This window comes from Pseudomyrmex gracilis, unplaced genomic scaffold (genome assembly GCF_002006095.1).
Source record: "Pseudomyrmex gracilis isolate BER0280 unplaced genomic scaffold, ASM200609v1 scaffold_85, whole genome shotgun sequence".
Lineage (NCBI taxonomy): Eukaryota > Metazoa > Arthropoda > Insecta > Hymenoptera > Formicidae > Pseudomyrmex > Pseudomyrmex gracilis.
In genome coordinates this window covers 74,177-95,599 of record NW_018020669.1, presented here as the reverse complement: position 1 = coordinate 95,599, position 21,423 = coordinate 74,177, and the positions used below count along the sequence as shown (strand labels likewise).

The window sequence follows — 21,423 nt, the reverse complement described above, 5'->3', positions numbered from 1 at the left end:
ACAGTTGCTGTTTTTAATTAACTAAAGCAGCCTGTCGAATATTTTTGCACAACGCGACAGGGTGATAACTGCACAATTGATTATTGATATCGCGTTAATCGAATATACTTTGATGCGCGGTTCGAAATTTCGACAATAAAAAAAAAAAAAAAAAAAAAAAAAAAAAGAAAAAAACCCAAAAACAAAAAACCAAAAAACAAAAAAGCACGAACCGATACCTCTTCTGTTATCGTTTCAGAGATACATACATAGAGAATAAAAACTTTCAACTTAAATCAAGATATCATTGTAAAAGCTATCGTAAAAAACAAATGACGGCACTATCGTTTCATGCTTTTTATTTTTTTGGGGGGTTTTTTTTGTTTTTTTTTTTTTGTTTTCATTTTTATCCGTTTCATTTTTATCCGCTTTCATCTATTTCGTTGTTCTTTTTATTTCTGTATGTATATTCTTAAAGTTTTGTTTGTTTTTTTTACATAGCACGATGTCGAGCGGACGAGTTCGAGTGCGCTAACGGCGTGTGCGTCAGCAAAAGCGCAAGATGCGACGGACGAAACGATTGCCCCGATTATTCTGACGAGCGTAATTGCACCGGTATTATGTTTTTTGTTTTGTTTTCTGAGTTCGATGTTTTTTCTTTTTTTTTTTTTTTTGTTACAACTAATTAGTTTTTAAAAGTACACTCGGCTTCTTTTATGCAGTTTACTGCGAACAGAATCTCTTATACCACGGTTATGTAAAGAGAGAACGAGAAATCACTTCGTAATTACTTTCAAAATATCTACGACATTTTCTCTTGTAAATATAAATTTGAAAATTGTTGTTACGACAATAAGAAGATATGCCAAGATAAATATAAGAATTAATATCAACAACGGCTTGATGAAACAAATTATAATGCAATGAAAAAAAAAAAAAAACCAAAGATCCTACGGTCCAGGTTGAAGGTGGACGTTTTGATCACTTTTTATTGTTGATCATCTTCAGCGCGCACTGTTTACATAATAATAATGAGAATTATATAAACCTTCAACCTGGACCGTAGGCTCTTTGATTTTTTCATTGTATGATAAATATAAGATTTATGGGGATATTTATTATAATCGCAAAACGCGCCCGTTGTTTTCCAGTGACCACCTGTAGCGGAGATCAGTACCGATGTGTGGACGGTAGCTGCATAAGCATCGACAAACGCTGCAACGGGCACCCTGACTGTCGCAACGGCGAAGACGAGATCCAATGCGGTAAGTCGGCTCTCCGCGTGCTTTTCATCTCTTCTTCTTCGTGTATACATACTTTACTCGATCGATTTTTCGATGCTCTCCGGGAGCGCAACTCCCGTCTCCCCCCCTCTCCCCCCTTTCCTTTTTACCCGCACAACGAGATTTTAATAATGCGGATTTCAGCGGAATCTAATTTTCATTGTTTTCACTTATAATGTCGTCTCTGCGCTATGTCGTCTCGTTTAACGTGATTTTCATGTTTCAGCATGTTTGCACATAATCGCGCGAGATCAATAATCACTTTTGCGCAACGCGCGCATCGATATAATTCCGCCGTTGCTGCCGCCGCCGCCGCCGCCGCCGCCGCCGCCGTCGTCGTCGTCGACGGTTCCAGCAATAAGCCGCGATAAGCTTGCGCACCGATAACTCTTTGCCAAGTGTCAGTTGCTCAACGTGATTATTCACGAGCGATCGAGAACGGCGGTGGCAGCGGCGTCTGAGCTTAAGCAAACCCTCAAACGCGCCTGCGAAGTTTAACAACAAGATTGCAGGGCACTTTAATAAATCTCGCGAATGTAAATTTAATAGTGATTTCATTCGAGTCTGGAGAAACTCGAACTCGCCCTCTCACAGAAGTAATAAGGATTTCGCACGGATATATATCCACAATCTTCTTCGAATTTCGGATAGAAAAATCGTGAACTTTGTTTGTTTGTTTTTTTATTTTTTTTTATTTTTTGTCTCATCGTATCATCGCGACAAAACAAAAACTTCGCGCACCGTCTGTAAATTAAATTTTGCAAATCGATATCGTGCGCATTTACGCTGCGGGCGCGCGTAATTATATGCGCGCGTTGGCGCGTTTTGGCAATCCGAAAAAGAGCGCAACGTTGGAACGGACGGACACGCCATTGCGCGCGCGCTGTGTGTAATGCGAATACGTAAACTTAATTTTCTCCGGCACGCTTCGCGTGACTTTCGATTTACGATTTTCCACGCTGACCGAACTTTACGCCCGCGGTGCGGGTGGGCGACGCCCGAAAGTAACGTCTTTTCCCAAAATAGAGTTTAACCTCCCCCCCCCCTCATGTCGTTGCACCACAGCCTCACCTAATCCTCGGGTTTTCATTGCAATGTAAACCCAAGGCGCGCGCACACGCGATCGGTCGTGTGCGTGTGTGTGTGTGTGTGTGAGAAAATGGTGCGAAACTTTCGGACAACATTTCGCCTGTGATATTTATCTTATCGAAAGTTGCGCAAATGTACTTTTCCGTTTCCCCCCCCCCCTCTCCCCCAAACCCCCAATGAGTGCGATCTTTGTTTTTCCGAATTAATTAATATTTTCAAGCGAATTTCCGATATTTATTCTGATAAACGACCGACAACAATCATCACAACAGCACAGACAGCGATTCTGTCTCATTGTCAATCGAAAACTTAATTCGTCTTCGATTGAGAATGCGGATCGTTGACTTCGCTTTGTAAGATTCCTCTACGTGCCTCTATTTTCGCTCGTGTACTAATCTCAGCAGCGCGCAGCTCGAAGCATCTCTCATTCAGGTAAAGGGGTGCGAGAGGTCCGTTTCTTCCGTCCGAGAATGACATCGCAATCGCGCGCGCGATTCATTTATCTCGTATTTGCGTCAGAATATATACATTAATGCCGGTGTGAAATGTCCGGCATCGCGCGTTTTGACAACCATTGAGAGATCGTCTCTCGGACGGGAGATTCGGAATATTCGCGGGATTTCATTGGAGGATCATTGCCGAGGGATTTTTGCCGAAAAAATCGCGCGGGAATGGGGATCACACTTCTCGAAGGTGGTTGGAGGGCACATTGCATCTTTTTTTTTTGTTTTTGAAAAAAAAAATGCGCATGAGTGTGGTAATATGGAGCAGGTTGCCGTGACACCGACTTCCGCTGCACGGACGGCGGCTGCATCGGCTACGAGTTGCAGTGCAACGGGATGAACGATTGCTCCGATGGCTCTGATGAGAGAGACTGCGGTAATTATGTATACATCATCAAATCACACACACTACTCACTTTCTTTCACACGCACACGCACACACACACGTACACAGAAAGACACAGACACACTCTCTTTTATCATATTCGTCATATTCATGCACACGCATGCACCAAACGAAACATTCATATGTTGTTTTATTTTTTGTTTTGTTTTGTTTTTTTTTTGTTGTGTAAATAGACGAATCTCGCGTTTTTTGATTATTATACACAGTTTATTGTACGAAAGAGCGTTTCCCCTCTTGATTTTGTTCATTTGAAATTAGTAGTGATACAATATGTAACGCAACACTGAAATATGCAGAAGACGAAGAAGAGATCGATATTAAACTTGCAGTTTGGCTCGTTATTTTTTTTCGATTATAAATTATAGTGCATTTTTTTTAAGATGCAAAAGTTTTTGTTTGATTTTCTGCGGTCTTTTTTAAATAATTAATTTAGTTAAAGTGCAGTTTCAGCGAAACGCGATAAATAATAAAGCCCGAATGCGCTAAAGCTGGCGAAATTCAAAAACCGTTTCGTTCGCGCGATCGATCGCGCTCGAATTTCGCGCACAAAAGTGTAGTTTTTCCTCTTCCCCTCAGAAAAAAAATTCCGTTTCTAACATTTTTGTCGCGGGCGATGATCCCTTTTTAATCATACTTATCGCGAAATCATGCGTCGCTCGTAGAAAAGCACCCACGGCGAAACTTGCATAACGCCGCGAAGTTCGGCACGAAGTTCACATTCAAGTCACCGACGACGACAACGACGACGACGACCGCCGCAATTTTCCACAAGGAAAAACCTACAGAACGCCGCGGGAATATGAATATGCAATCCAAAACGACGGAAAGTGTTCCGCGGCTCACCATCAAACCCGGCGTGACGATCGGCAACCCGTTCTTGGAAGCGTTTCCGGAAGAAGTTTACCCGGGAAGATTCCCAAACACCTTGCTGCGAAATCTCGCGGCGTATGCGACAGGAATCGCGCCCGAATCGAAAGATAAAGACCGTGGGGTTTCGCCGTCGAGGCGCAAATCGGAACACGTTCGCAAAGAACCCGCAGATTGCAATAACGACGGGAAACAAACCGATCGTTCAATTGCTAAGAACAACGTATCGTCGAAATTGTCCAATAACGAGTCCCGAATGTCCAAATCTCTCAAGCAGTCAATCCTGAGATCTTTAATGTTCAGACGCGACAACGACTCGTTGCCGAAAAACGCGCGCACGGTCGATGGTAAAAAAATACGAAACCGAACAAATATGAAAAGTGTCAAAACATCCGACGCAAGAGCGTCCCGTAATTCTTCGTCCAAATGGGAAACCGATAAAAATGCTACAAAAATAAACAAAACACTGGGATTAATAAACAATAATACAAGATGTGTATTTTATTTCGAAAACGTCACTACGTCGCAAGCTCCGACTATAAGTAGCGCGAAGAATAATTTTTCCGCGATTGAACGAGAAACGAGCGATATTACCGTCGAATCGGTATCGGACGAAAATAACGAGACGACTTACATGACAATTACCAAAACGACAGCGGTGACGTACGATATTAATGTCAATTCAAAGTTTAACGAGACAAACGCGAACGGCAAAATCCAAACGGTAATTTGTGAAACGTGCGGTTTAAAGAACGTTTCCGAAAATTACGTCGACGAATATTCGAGCGTTTTACTTGATTCATTCACCGCGACAACGTTAAGAACGCAAACGGAATCGATAATTGACGCGCAACTGTCAGATACAATCGCGTCTTCGAAAACAATCGTCAACGATCGTGAAATGTCCGCGAGTAAAATTGAAGAAATTAATGCAACGGAGAAATTTGTCGAAATTTCTGACGAGCTATTTGTTTTTGAAAAACACGACAACTTGTCGGATGTGAACGTCGTAGCGAAAAGTGACGATTTGGAAAATACGTTACTTGTACACGGACGTAAGGTGAAAAAAAATAGCGAGGTTTATTACAAAACAACAACAACAACAACAATTCCTACGAGCACAGATGCGATCGCATCCGACGAGGCGACTTCTTTGGGAAATACGTTAGTCACAGGACCCGCAAAAACTGACGAGATCGATTACTCTTTGACAACAACGGAAAATCCAATATACGAATCTAATACTGTCGATGCAAAGCTACATCGATATTTTCCGAATAATCGAACCCAAATCTTTGACAACCGTTCAAACGAAATGTCCGTAGTTACGTCTAACGAAAGTTCGTTGAGAGAGAGTCGGGACAAAATCGATTCCGGACTGATAAACTCAAACGAAGCATCCGTAACTATTATAGCGAACGATTCCGTGTATCCGAAGGAATTGCAAGAATCCAGAGAGTCTCTGGACGAAGGATCGCGGGATGATTTCGGTGTTCTCGAGAACTGGACGATAACGTCGTCGTCGTCGTCGTCGTCGACGACAACGACGACGATGACGACGACAACGACGACAACGAGGGCTCCGGAGATAATCCGTGACAACGAGTCCAAAAGGAAAGGATCCGGCAAAGGACACGGCAACAGACAACGCGGACACAATAATCGTCATAAGGGCGGCAAGAGGAACGAGATGAAAAATAAGAAAAATTCAGACAAAAAGCGAAAGAAGAATCGCAAGCCAACCGTCACTCCGAGAACCGACGAGGCGACGAGCGATTATGGCAACGATTATGGCTCACAACCGAGCGTCACCACGTTCTTTCCTAATGACACGGGGAGGTCTGACAATGCTGACGACAATCGCGGCACGAGTAGGAACGACTGGTATCTCACTGATGAAACAACCACAACGGAATCTTTTAAGACGATATTCTCCGAGACTGATGACATCGGGGAGAGCAGCGTTGTTCAAGACGAACTTTTCGGTTCGAAAGAAACGACGAGTAAAAATCGCGCGACCGCACTCTACGCGTCAGCAACATCCGACGGAAGAAGCCTCAAAGAGTATAAGACGCGAGATACAACTGACGGTTCGAGCAATTCGATTGACGGTTCGAGTTCCTCAAGCGGAGACGCGAACGATCCGGATTCGAGGACTGAGGAATATGTTGCGTCGTCGCTTTCGAGCGATTCCGTCGCGAAAAAAGACAACAAGACGGACAACGACGCGACGTTCGCGTCGAGTGGACGCGTTGTCGTGAAAATCGCGAGCGGGGAAAACGTCGCGATTAAAAAAACCAACGCGAGCGGGGAAAGCGAGAAGACAACAATCTCCGCGAGTAAATCGACGTCGGGCGACGAGAGATGCGACGAGAACGAAACAACTTCCGACAATTGTCGGGATGGAAAAAACAAAACGGAAAGTGGCACCGCAGACGTCGTGACGACGGGGGGAATCGTGATTTCGGATGACCGCGACGACGACGACGACGACGAGGACGACGAAGACGCGAGGTCGACGTCCAACGAGAAGGATTACGAAGCCGACAATTGCAACAAGAATCAATACGCGTGCGACAAGCACACGTGCATAGACGAGAACAAGGTTTGCGACGGCATCGTGGATTGTCTAAACGCAAGCGACGAGACCAATTGCGAGTACATATACATGAACAGATTGGAGGAGTATGTGAGAAACAACGTAAACCGGAAGGGATTCAATATTTTTTCAAAGAATGAAGCGAACGACGAATGCACCGATGTCGAGCATCTCTGCGACGACGGCAGGTGCATAAGCGCGTCGAAGATCTGCGACGGCGAATGGGACTGTTACGACGGCAGTGACGAAGATAATTGCAAAGGTATCGAAAATCTACGAAATAATATCTCGCACGGATGATACGTGTGTGTATCGCGCGTTCCGTGTGTTCTCTCTTCCTCGCTGCTACTAAATCTCTCTGCCTGCGAAAACGGAACGCGCGTCACGGCGCGTCACGGCGACCGCTCTCAGAAGCAAACGTGACTTCCTCCTCCGGGGGGAAGGACGGAGAATCCTACGCTTTTACAGAAACCGTATCTCCGAAGATATTATAAGACGACGTTGTAGTTATATGACACACGTGAACATTATTTTCGGAAAACGCGAGAACTCTCTCTCTCCGTTTCTTGGAGAGAACAAGAATCGAAGAAAGATCGTCGTTGTTTCCGCTGATGGGTGCTTCGTTTCTCTCTCTCTTTTGTTCTTATGTGTGACTCGCAGAAAAAATTCGCTTTCGCTCTTCTTCGAAAACAAAAAAAAAAAAAAAAAACGACGCAACGCGCGAATGCTGGAACAAAAAAAAAAACTCTACATCCTACTGTCTGTGCGCGATTACAACAGCTTTGGGGGAAAGTAAACGTGTTTGGAGCAAACAAATCTGCCGCGAGACATGGCGCTTCGGGTTTAAAATGTAAAAAACGTGCACGTTACACACTGTGTCGTCCCTTGTGCTGTAAAAATATCGCCTTCTGTGGAGTGAGAGAGAGAGAGAGAGAGAGAGAGAGAGAGAGAGAGAAAGAAAGAGAGAAAGAAAACCGCATAATTATTTAGACCTGGTAATTCACTGAGTGCAGTGACTGCAATGTGCGGTGCGAGTGTATCTTATCTATTATTAGAGAATTATCTTATCTCTTATTCTCTTTTTTTTTTTTTTGTGTAAACTCCATTTACACTTTTATCACTCACACTTATCGCCCAATCTTCCGAAAGAGGATTTGTGGTTAACGAGAACGCGGGAAGGAGGACTTCGCTATCTCCGGTGCGTCAGTAGACGCGTCAGACGACGCGTTAGTCATTACCGCATTCCCGCGCGGAATAATATCTTCACATAATCGCGAGATTAGATTGTCAATTAAGCAATCGCAAACAACAAATCCTCTTCCCGGATACACAAGAAGGAATCACATCATCCTCATTTTATCGATTCCGCACACTACAAAGCTCTTGACATTACGGCACACACACACACACATATAGAGAGTCACACAAGCAATTCACTCGCTCCCCACAAGGATACAGTACACAAATTTGCTTCTCACGTCACGGAAAAAAATTTCAAAAAAAATTCTTACACACCGAATCGCACACCGCGGGAACAATCTAGTTGAAACAAAAATTTTTTAATACAAAATTTCTACACACAATACACGTGAACACGTCCGAAACACACACACTGTATATATAAATATCCATAACGAAATATCAAGAATAAATCAGAATAGAGAGAAGGAAAAGGAAATACGAGGCTGTGTAGAAATTTGAGAATTAAAATCGAAAAAAAAAAACAAAAAAAAAAAAACAATTTATAATATACAAAATTAACGAGCGTGAGGTCAATCGCGATTCATTAAGTGAAAAAACATGCGCGCAGTTTTACAAAAAACGAGTTTCGTATTTCTGCTTTTTCTTGCAAAATCGAAATAATTTCAATCACTTTCAAAGGGCTTCTTCACACAACGCTTTCAATGTTAGAAACAAGCTTCGAGGACATCCTGTGCCAAAAAAACAATCTCTTGGTCGCGGAATCACGCGTTGTTTTTTTAACCAAAGACGCTTTTCATGTGTACATATACATATATATATATATACTTACAAGCCCTTTACCATGCCTTTAATACTGCTTTAAATGTTTCTTTGTGTAACATCTTGTATGTTCATATAGCTTGTAAATAACTTCAACCTCGAACTCGCGTCTGTTTCAGTCGCTCACATGTTAGTTCATTATTTTGTTTAATTATCACATACGCATCTTTGGATTTAATTGATTAGATTCTTTTTTATTTCATAGAGTAAATTATTTCGAATTGATGAACTTGCATTAATTAGCTGATACGTAAATGTGTTTTGAGATTGTTTTTTTAACAAGAAAAATCGTGTAACGGCTGCGAGATGTCATTTATACTGAATGACTGAGTTTTTCGCCGCCGATTTTGTTTGTTTATTCGCGCGACGAAGATTGCGTTTTTACTCGTCGATTATTGTATTATGTGAGCAACAATTCTAGAATTCTAAACTCGCGGGAAAGTTTATATACTGAGAGTCTGTATGGCGACTGCGAGACAGAATACGAGACGCGAGCGTTGATAAGAAGGGTCTTGAATTTTTTTGCCGGTGGCATCCTGTAGGTTTGGCCCCGTGTCCTTCCATGGACTTCACCTGCGGGGATGGCTCTTGCATACCGACGAACTTGGTCTGTAACGGAGTCGACGACTGCCCCATGGCAGAAGACGAGCTTTCTTGCGGTACATAACCCATGTAATACCTGTCACACGTTGCTGCCTTACACGTGAAGTGATTGATAAGCATTCAATGACGCGCGCGGGGGATTAAAATGCGCAGTAACACACACATTGTCTGTCATATATATAAACAAGTTTCCATCCTTCGGAAGAACAAACGTCAAGACAATGCGACACCCTCGTCTCTACGCGTCGTTTCGGATACTTATCAATCGCTCTCTCCCGTAGTATCGCGAAGAGAGAGAAAGAGAAAGACTGAATGAGATAGTACATATATACATATCGCGTACGTGTTGCGAGCACGCATGACTTTTTGCAACGGTAACATTACCCACTGTTATTTTGACGTTTAACGCAACTCGCAGTTAAAAAAAAAAAAAAAAAAAAAAAGAAAAAAAAAAAAGAGAGAATTTTGAAACTGAAACGTAATATTTTTGTTTTATCGGTATCGTTATACGCGATTCAATATAACAAGTGGGACGATGGAATTTTAACTACAAAAGCGTAGAAATTGGTTCCGAATAATTGGTGCGAATTATTTATTCGCACTGTTATGGTTTTCTCCGCGAATCGATAGGCAGTTTTGGTTAAAATATTCTCAGTTGAAATAGTAGCGTGTGTTTTTGTACGATCTCGTTAATAATAATGTAGTTTTTTTTTTTTTTTTTTTTTTTTTTTTTTTATTGATTTTGCTACAATATTTTTTTTGTAATATTACACATGTTTAAGAAACAAACAAGCGCTTTTGCAAGCAAATGATATTAGCCAACAGAATGATATAACATCGAGAAGTTATTTCTACAAGTAATGATAAAAAAATCTTGATAAAATCATTTTGACGTGTACGTAAGGGAAAAGTATTTGATTTGAATGTGTGTGTGTGTGAGAGAGAGAGTTTACCTGATTCTTTCTCTCTTCCTTCGCGACACATTTTTTTCAATCCCCGCTTCGCTTGTGTCGATAGAACGCTTGCTAATAAACAAATCGCTAATTATTTCATCTCGTTGGATCCTCTTAAACTCGTTTCTTGGCGGTCAGATGCCAAGTATAGAGCTTAAATTTGGATCCTCCCAACATTAATTTACACCAATATAATTAGGATTTTACTCGCAGATCTCATAATTGAATATTGTACAATAAACATACAAGGAAATGAATATTCTTAAATAAAATCATCTTTTTAATTGTCAATTTGATTGTTCGTTTATTTGCATTGCGCGCTCGTTTGATCGCAACATTTTTTCTCAATTGTTGGTCAAATTGGTCGTTCACCGAAATAACCGTTGCTTTGAAAAATTAAATTATATATATTAATTATAATTTGCATTCGGATGGAAAGAGAAGTGGAAGCAAAATGGTGAATAAAATAACTAAAAAACTAAGAGATATAAAATTTGAGATTGAAATCTGCGACTAGAAATCCTCTACAGCTCTCACTCATTAATACACAGTCGTGTAAATAACTTCATCATTATCATCCTCACCTCTCTTGTCTACATCTTCCGCAAATCACCATGTGAAGTATGTAGAATATAAATCACACGAATTTTTCACATTGCAAAGAATTGTAAACTTTTCGACACGATATCCCGCAGTATTAAACATAATTTAGTATCACTATTATTGCGTTTTAATTAAAATTTGTTAAATAATAGTTTAATACAACAATGATTTTATACACACGACGTGTGCAACTCAATTCGCGCGCGCGCGCGCGAGCAATTTGTTATTAATACATTAAGCGGCACGTTTTCACATCCTCGCGATTTTATCAAAANAAAAAAAAAAAAAAAAAANAAAACGAACAGGAAATATATATATATATATATATATATATATATTTTTTACACGCAAGATCGATGCAAATCAATATGCATGAATTATCTTCGCGAAGTCGGAATTCTAAATACCGGAATGTCGTCTTTCTCGTCGACAAACGACCTCACGTAATAGCGGACCATTACACACATTTATGGGGAACTAATAATCGTGTATCCCTTCTGTGTGCAAAACTTATAGTCGATCTCCGCGCGCGCGCGCGGGTGAGGGTGGGTGAAAGTCGTCGTCGTACTTATCGTCACGACACATTTTTCGCGCGATGCACGCGACATCGTAATCCGCATTAGCCAATACGACGGGGTCATTTTTCACGAACGTTTCATCCGCCTCGAGACGCGCGGGATGGCTCGTGCTTTATAAATGCCGGGACGGAAATAATTTTCACCGCTTTTCTCATCCATTTCGCAACACAACTGCGCTCTACTCACGATTGCTCCAGAATCAGCTTTTTCGCTTTCGCGATGTGACAATACTTCGGACCGGTAGCTATCAATTAAAAAAAAAAACAGAAAAAAGAAGTAAAACTGATCGCCTTGAGTCGAAAGCGCGTTATGCCTTTGCAAAAGAGAGCTCTGAGAGCGCTACGTGTGGCTTTTCTGCTTCGATACATACATATACCTCTCTCTCTATATATATATATAATATATATATATAATATATATATATATATATATATGTATATAATATATATATATACATATGTACACGAGTCTTCACTGTATGTGTAAAAATGTGTATGTTCTTTGCGCATATGTCCGCTGTGAAACAAAACAAAATACAGAACCGGAATGCACGCCTAACCAGTTCAAATGCGCCACCGGGAAGAAATGCATCGAGGACGCCTACAGGTGCGACGGCCATCCGGATTGTCCAGATCGCAGCGACGAGGATTGCGCTCCGTCCCCTAACGACACTATACACACCACTTCGCCTACCAGTACGCTCCTTTTTCAGTGTGTCTCCGTATCTCATCGCTTCATAATACATGCATGCAACCTCGTCTGGAGTGTACGCCGCCAGAGCTGAATCATTCACTTCGACGTGATCGTCCTCGATCGTGTAGACTTCTGCTTGAGCGATTAAAATATTCGCGCGTCAATAGCTTTTCTGGACTGATCAATAACGTTGAGAGCTTTTGGAAAATCGATAACCGACGGCGCGTCTCCGTCCGTCAGTTATTAATTGCACGCGATTCTCTTGTTTCGTTCCTCGCGAAGCGAACGAAACATTTTTTGTGATTTTCACTCTTTCGTTTACGTTCTCGCATTTTTACACGTCTCGACGCGTTTAAATAAAATAAAATAAAATAAAATAAAATAAAACCGGAGACTTGAAACTCCGCCGGGTGTTACAAGAAAGTTTCCGCCGGAGTCTTCGGTAATGTTCCGCGGAAGTCGGTAATGTTTGGTTTCGACCGAATCCTCTTAAGGAACTCTTATTTATGCGGGACAAGTGGATACCAGCCGCTGAAGCGGATACACACTCGACGATGGTTGCATTTCATTGTGCATTTCTCACGATCAATCGGTGTGTTACAATCGCGGTCGAGAAACCAGAGTTTTTCCGGCCTCTTTACTAAGAAGATCCGGAAGCGGGTTATTCATTGTAACGTTTGCTTGTGCCGTGTCGCACAGAGTTCTTGAAGAATTGATAAAAACGCGGAAAACCTCATAGAAACAATTTCTCGAAGATGCGGGGTGGAGAGAGATGGGGGGAGGGGGGGGGGAAGGTGAGAAGATATATATATTTTTCTCTTCGATAAGCTGAATTTTCTCGACCGCGGTCTCGCGCCGCTCTTCGAGGGAATACGCGAAAGGACCGGCGGGACGCACCTCCGGAAATGCATCATCCCCCGCGAATCCTTTCCTTTACGGAAGATTCACGGTGGTTTTACGTCGACGTGGTGGTTTTCCCGCTCGTTCGCGCCGTAAATCGCCGCGAATATAAGGCAACCCGCAGATATACGCTACATACGTGCATTGATATGCAAGTAGCTGCATTGCGCACGAACTTGAACGCTCGACGTGGTTGCGACGATAGTGTCCGGACGATGTTCTTCATTCACCGGTTCCTTTGGTATCTTTGCGAACTTTATTATTCTTGCGGCAATTGCCTCACAGACCGGTGGTTCCCGTTCACACGTCACATACTTACATTTTTTGCCAAAAGAATAGCAAACCGCAAAGATATAAAATATTTTCAACGCTCAAAGAGACTTTAAACGTAATGTAATTTTAACAACACGTAAAAGATTAATGTTCTTTCGCCGCTGTTTTTTGCGCGAACTTTGCTTGCGGATTAATCTTTCCCCTTTGGCCTTTATTGCATTCCTTAGTTGCATTATGATTATATATATATATATATATCTCTCTCTGTGTGTGATATATGAGTGCATTGTTTACAACTGATTGTAAGTATACCTACCACGTGTCCTTATACTCGTGTTATTTTTCGCTTGATTCCTTTGCCGTGAATTCTCTTGAATGTGCCTATGTGTGCGCTTAGACACGTCCGATCCACGCTGGGCGCCAGAACGTAGGAGAGAATGCGATCCGAGGAAGGAAATGCGTTGCGATGACGGCGGTTGCGTTCTTCTGCGACGCAAATGCGACAATATCTTCGACTGCCTCGACGGCAGCGACGAGCGGGGCTGTGGTAAGGGCTTTACTCCTCGTCCTCCCGATCCGTTCCGCTCTTTTTTTGTTTTTTTTTTTGTTTTTTTTTTTTTTAATATTTTCTCACAGATTTTAATGGTGCCATTAAAGAAACACAGTTAATTCAACACACTTGTAATTAAAATTAATTTATAAAGAGACGTTTTCGCGAGACGTTTGAAGCGCGGTTCCAATCTGGAAGCCGCGCACAAGAATTTTTGCAACATCTTTGTTACGCGAAACATTTTTTTTTTAATGTTTTGTTTTTTAATTTTTTTCCGAATAAAACTTTGTATTTATTGAACTTTTGTTGCTTATAATTATGGGTATCGACAGAGTTTTGTGAATATTTTTACTTTACTTATATCGAAACATTTGCATAATGACACCATTGACGACACCTCGATCCTTAACGCTTTTCGCGGGAGCGAGCTTTCTACATGTTTGTGTCGTGAAGGGATATGCATACCTGGCGAGTGGAAATGCGCCAGTGGCGAATGCTTGCCGGAAAACCAGCGGTGCGATAGGATAAAGCAGTGCAGTGACGGATCCGATGAGGATCAATGCGGTAATTATATGACACACAGCTTTCGCTCGCAAGAAAAAAATGGCCTCATCGCTCTTGCGCTTTGATCAAAGTCCAATTACTGCGCTTTTTTTTTTTTTTACGAACAGTTCCTCTCACACGAAAGAATTTCCAAAATTTCATTGTAATGTTACAAAAATTCTATTTACTCTTGTTATTTTTGAGAAGTCATCGCGAACGATTAAATTAAAACGATATTGAACGTGCAGAGCATGTTTCGAAAATCCAGAAAGATTTTGATTCTTGAGGTATAATAATAATAATAATAATAATAATTAAATAACGTAAAAAACTAACCTAACGTAGAGATTTTGATTCTCAAAGTATAATAATAATAATAATAATTTAATAACATAGTTTTTTTAATACTGCACGAGTAAAATTAACAATTATTATTATTTTTACAATTAACAATTGTTATTTTTTTAAATCAATGTATATAGAACTACTATTTTCTAATCACAATACTGCAATGGCGCCATTATTGTTATCTTGATCTCAATGTTTCTGTTAATATTAGAATATAATATATTCTAATTTATTTTGTGAAGTTATTTAATTATTGATTTGATCACTCGCTGTTCTAACGTGTTAGAAGTTGATCGAAAGACTCTCCGTAATACACCTCACATGCATGGGACAAAACTCGATATCGCATTCTTTCCGGCGAAAAGGACCAGTTTCGCATGTCGCGGCGGTTGCACGATCAGCGCGATGTCGCATGTCGTATTTTGTCTACTTTCTGCAAACGTAATTATATAAATGGCTCACGTCTCTCTCTTTCTCTTTCTCTCTCTCTCTCTCTCTCTCTCTCTCTCTCTCTCTCTCTCTCTCTCTCTTTCTCTCTGAAAATTATAACCGATATAAGTTCGGAAGCGCATGAAACTCTGTAAGTAGATTACAATAACATTCTAACTGAACAAGAAGGGTAAATGTTACGGCAAGATGAATGTTATACGATTACTGAAAATTGATCGCGTTCTACTCTGCATAAGAACTTGAACTAGAACGCAGTGACTGGTACTCATTAATAATAGATTGCAAAACAATTGATGAAAATGTCATGCAAACATTTTTTTTGTGTTAACGCTCAAGTAATCGCGTTTTGAAATTTTTAATATCTATTTACTTCACTTTGCATTGCTACATGCATTACTTTTGCAATTTTGAGATAATCGTTTTGATCATTTTTGAAGCAGCCTCTTGCACAATGCGAGGGAATAGTGACAAGCAATAGGCAGAATTCCAATTCATCGGAAATTTTATCGTTATTGCTTATTCCGTTTTCTGATCTGCCTTGATACGTGTGTATTTTTATATGTTAGATTCCTACGCTGTTCCTACCGTTATTTATAGATATAAACTCTTTAAAACTGGTGTTATTTCTATCGCTATATCGCCATTCCTTCCATTATGCAAGGAGCTCGATTGGAACGCGAGATGCAAATAGAAAAGACAATAAAAGTTACAATAAAAACACGTGTTAAAGCTCGCGACAACGTCCAATCTTAGATTTGAGATCAGATGCAAATTTAAATATGCTGATCGAAGTGTCATTTTCGCATTGGATATTGTTGAAATTTTATCAAGAATAAAAAAATGAAAACAAATTTTATTTACGCGAGATGCACAAACATCAGGCATCGGATAAATTTTCGAATTGAATTTAATAATTCAAAAATTATCCGCGCGTGTGTATATATTAATTTACACGCTTGAACTATAATTGCACGCGCAATCCACGGGATTGTAATTGATAGATATGAAAAACGATTATCGCGATTACTTCGGTGTTGATAAAAAAAAAAAAAAAAAAAAAAAGAAAATGATTATCGTGCACGGGATGCGAGCACGTTTCTTTCTCTAGATTTTTTTTTTCTTTTTATAAAAGAAAACGTCCGATTACGAGAGTCTGCGATGGGTAAGGCCATTTTTTTCCACTCTTTTCCCCCTCCCTCTTCTCTTGCCCGGTAGCATGCACGACAATATTCGACATGGAACTTGGTAATTACATTGTAGACAAGAAATGTCCGGCTGGGTGGTTTCGATGCAACGACGGATTGTGCCTCGACAATAAGAGACGTTGCGACGGTCGGCCGCATTGCTTGGACGGCTCTGACGAGATCGATTGTCCTCGTAACGGTTATAATTTGGCTTTATTTCTCACGTGCCGAGGATGATATAGACCTGAGACCATATATATATATATATATATACATATATATATATATATAATATGTATATATATGTATATATACATACATATATGTAGAACCCTTTTGTAGATACTTACGACGTATCTAATTTTGAATGGTGTAGTGACATCTCTGAAAATAGCACTGCGTGTTACGAACGTTAGAGAGAAAGATTTACAACACTGTTTAGAAGTAGCGAACTCGCCCGTTTTTTTTTTTTTTCGTTTGATTTGACAGAACTTGGGTCTGTGTCCTTCTTAGCGCCATTATTTTTATTAGATCGATAAAATAACAATCGCGCGAAGAAAGCTCATCGTTAATTCGACGAGTCACAATTAATCTATTCAGCAATTTTTGATGAGAAAACATATGTTTTTTTTTTTTTTCATCCGTCAATATGTTTGCAAATCTTCAACGATAATTTTTCTTCAAGCGATATTTTTCTGTTCGTAACATACAACTCTCTCTCTTTCTCTCTCTCTTTCTCTCTCTCTCTCTCTCTCTCTCTCTGTCCCTTCTTTTTATACCTCTTGAACTATTTTTACTATCAGCATTCTCGTCGCGGGTTGCAAACACGTACTTACATACCTGCGACGCGTGCGGCATTTTTGTGTATGAGCATATGATACTTAGCGACGGTTAATGACATGCAACCGTTTACTAATCCATTTGCTAATCCGTGCGAGAATCGTGAATTTCACACGTTTCTTTGTGTGTCATACTTACAAAAAAAAAAAAAAAAAAGACATACAAAAGGTGTGTTTCAAAAGAAAAACTATAGACTTACTTTGTTGTTCGCATTTACATCTAACCATAATGTCTCCCTCTTTCTTATTTCTCGACAACACGACTTTGTTTCCCTCCTCTGGCTAATTTTTTTTCTTTCCTCTCTCGTCAACCTTCGAGATCGGTTCCTTTGTCCTTCCGACGCGGATCTTCAAACACGAGGGTTCGCGCTTTTCTACCTTTCGCCGTTTCGTTTTGCCCGCGCGCGCGCGAAACAGGTTTGCACGCTCGCGGATCGCGAAAGAAACTCTCTCCAAGGCCTAAAGATTTAGAAATCTGATCGCGCAGTCGATTTTCCGAGCAAAGTGACCGTGTCACGAGAGAAACTTCTCTCCGGGTGAGATCCTGTGCGAGATGTCTCGATCGCGGTGATAACAGACATAAGTCAGTTCGTGCGAAACGCCGACGGCATTTAGATCGGGCGGTATATACGTTCGCATCGGACCGGGGTGCGCGTTCTCCGACGAACAACTTTCAACCGCGTTCAAGTCGGGGCAATTAAAGAGGCCTGTGTAACTAATACGGGCGCGCAAAGGTGTACACACGTACGCGGAAGCTGTTAATCTCATTTCGCCGCTCTGTATCGAGCGTACGGGCACGTTTTAGCCGGACGTTGACTGCCCATTAACTTGAATACCGATGTGTCGCGACACCACTTGTCGCAGTCACCTCCGAACGACCCCCCGTAAAAGATGGATGAATCGAAATCAATCGCGGCGAGGGATCCATTCCCGCGAAACGCGTTTTAGCCGACCGCTGAGCTACGGGAATTGCTTTTGAAATGTTTGGATTTCTTCTCGTCGGTTTTTTTTTTTTTTTTTTTTGTAAAAAATAAAAAAAAAACACACATCAGCGTGTGTGTCCGAACTGGCGCACGTGAAATGCAAATAAATTCGCTCTAACGTGGATCTTTGGTTTTAATCGGCATTTGTGTGAATTCTTTGATTGCACTTCGCTCGAGTAATTAGAATCCGAGGCGAGAGGCGGAAATAAATTCAGCGAATATTTTAAACCTCGGCGAGAGAGTCGGAAATATTCCTCCTCTGATCTACTCCCGTTATGTGAGTTTTCTTTTAATCCCCCAACTCTTTTCCACACGTGATAATTTCTCCGTCAATATATTGCGTATCTCATTATTATATTTCAACAACGTCAAGACACAATGGGACAAAACTATCAAACGCGACAAAGTGTCAAACAAACCAAACAAAATTTTCTTAATCACATCATTTTTTTTTTTCATCGTGTCTTGACGGTCTCTTATAGCTGTTTGTGCCTTGTGATCTTGGATATTTCAATACTCAATAACTGACTTGCGTACATGGGACATACATGAGTCTTGATTACGCGCTCGGACTTCTTGACATGCATTTTGCATCGATTATGAATGGGATCGAACTAACTCTCTCTCTATATATACATANATATATATATATATATATATATATATATATATATATATATATATATTCTCTCTCTTCTGTCTATCTTTCTATCTGTACGCCTGTTTATTACTATTATCCGTCTATTTTTTCAGCACAGGTTGCCTGATCTTTGAATTGCGCATCTCTACTTATTATATGTGTATATATACATATCTACATATACATAATATATCTATATACCAGTGCATAAAATTATATATGTATATATAACGTTTTTCTAATATCTCCTTTTACCTTCGGTTATTTGCGTCTACGCGCAAATTTCCACGCCGCGCGGTGACGCGTGCACAAAACCGCGCTCTGTTGTGTTGCGTTTACAACGCGCGTAGCACTCGCGCGACTGACGTAACGCGAAGTTTTGTAAATGTCACGTTTTGCACGATGGTCCCTTCTCTCTCTTTCTCTCTTTCTCTCTCTCTTTCTCTCTCTCTCTCTCTCTCTCTGTGTTTGAGAAACTAAGTTTCACATTTTTAATAAAAATGAAAAAACATGACCATTCGTACGCGCATATATGTATGTGTGTGTGTGTGTGTAGTTTAAATGAAGTTTATAAAATATTCATACGTGTAAACGTTTCGAATTTAAGATTGTACACACGCAATAAATAATTCCGGGGTCATAAATGCGCGTAGCGCATGGAAATTAAAAATACGGGTTAGAACATTTCTGAATTTTGTTTTTTCCGCTCTTTTTTTCGCAATTCGATTATGTAACGAGCGCGCGCGTGCACGCGACATCATGCCGGCGTGTGTTTTTTCTTGAAATATATGTATGCGCGATATTACATACCGGCAATGCGCGCGATATATCCGGCGTTTTTATCGCCGCCTTACAGTCCCCGTCGCAAAGAGGAAGCACCTCTCGCGGGACTCCATCGATCGACGATTATCGAAGGCACTTGGTCAGCCTCGCGCATCTAATTTCTTCGTGTATATACAAGGGGTTGCGAGGGTTGCTCGCGCGCGCGCGGGGTTGCAACATATCGAAGCCGTCCGCAATTTTTTCCGGCTGACTCATACACGAGGGTATTCTTCGTGACCCCGTCCGACGACGACGACGACGACGACGACGATGACGACGACGATGACGACGACGACGACCCGGCTGAAGTGTTCAAGAATAATCGCACCCGATCGCGTGCGATTGATGTCGGAGAAACGTGCGCATTGCCGCCTCTCTCGTAGTGTTTTTTCCTTCTCACAAAGGATTCCTCCCGCATCCTACTCTGCGATTCTAACGCGGTCGGTTGATTCTTGCAGAGTGTCCCGACGGTCAACTGCCTTGTGAGAACGGAGTCTGTATCAATAAGAACTTCTTCTGCGACCACAATATCGACTGCCATGACGCTAGTGACGAACGAAATTGCCGTAAGAAATATCTTTAGATAGACACACCTTTCTTTTTTTTTGTCGCGCTTTCCCGACAAAAAGCTCTTCGCGACATTCCTCTCCCGCAAACCTGGGAGAACATTTGCGCGAGACGATAAAAACCTTTTTTTTTTTCCCCCAGAGCTAACGATAAATAAATTAAAAAAAACTTCAAACGCACACACACGTCGGACAAATACGCGAACTAATCGTTTACGCGATAAATTGCTACACTAGAATCGCAACAATTCTAAAACGTTTCGATCGTATTTCGAGTCATTTTCAAATCGGGCACATCAGCGTCAAACTGTAACAAAAAAAAAAAAAAAATCAAGCAACGCAAATTACATCTGTACATTTTTATGTGTTTGTTAATAATATATTATTTATTATTTTTTTTTTTTTTTATCTCGCACAGCGGACGGCGGAGAGACTAAAGTTCCAGCGCGGTGCGATTACAACAGCTACACTTGCTCCGATGGAAGCTGCATACCTCGAGAGGCGGTGTGCGACGGTCGTGCGGATTGTCCGCACGACGAGGACGAGCTCAATTGTCGCCCAGGTAAAATCAACGTCCACGAATCAACACTCACGTCACGATACAACGCTCCGCGTTGTGTCTCTCAGCACAGAGACTTGAGCGTTGATTAATTTTTAAGATTGAAATTATAATCTTTTCTGATTAAAAAAAAAAATTACTCAGATCAGGATTACTCCTAATTAGTTTATTCACGTTTATCGGCACGATAAATAATTCTAGTCTACGCGGAACGTGTTCACAGACAACACTTGAGACGACGTCGAAAAAAAAACAAAAAAAAAAAAAACGTGGCGCGAGCGAACGCAACCTTATACATTTTCTCAACCCTATAGTCTTGCGTTACCACTACACACTTTATTATAGCGTTCAATGAATATATTTTTTCGCGCCCAAGAGTTTGAAATTTAATACCACGGCGCGACTATACAACCGTACGCTTCATTCAACAAACGAAGTTTATTCTTACGCTCCGTAATATCTTCTCGAATCGTCATAGCATAAATAAATCTCGTTTATATGATGAAAGATAACACCTCGACTGCGATTTATGTAAGAAACACGAGACAACCACGTTTCGTTCGCGAAACTCTCGTCTCAAGTCCTGAT

General features: G+C 41.0%; 1 protein-coding gene across 22 annotated transcripts in view; it reads left to right on the top strand.

The window, feature by feature from the left end:
- LOC109855259 (basement membrane-specific heparan sulfate proteoglycan core protein) overlaps positions 1-21,423 on the top strand; it is a 170,672-nt gene that overhangs the window by 125,446 nt on the left and 23,803 nt on the right. For 11 of the 22 annotated variants that reach the window (XM_020429298.1, XM_020429289.1, XM_020429297.1 and 8 more), the window contains 10 exons: positions 481-594; positions 1,131-1,244; positions 3,123-3,230; positions 9,291-9,407; positions 12,025-12,180; positions 13,749-13,898; positions 14,355-14,465; positions 16,503-16,625; positions 20,169-20,276; positions 20,695-20,838. In XM_020429298.1, the coding sequence (XP_020284887.1) occupies positions 481-594; positions 1,131-1,244; positions 3,123-3,230; positions 9,291-9,407; positions 12,025-12,180; positions 13,749-13,898; positions 14,355-14,465; positions 16,503-16,625; positions 20,169-20,276; positions 20,695-20,838 (1,245 nt within the window). The remainder of the gene's footprint in view (positions 1-480; positions 595-1,130; positions 1,245-3,122; positions 3,231-9,290; positions 9,408-12,024; positions 12,181-13,748; positions 13,899-14,354; positions 14,466-16,502; positions 16,626-20,168; positions 20,277-20,694; positions 20,839-21,423) is intronic. The other 11 variants (XM_020429294.1, XM_020429290.1, XM_020429291.1 and 8 more) reach the window with 11 other exon arrangements.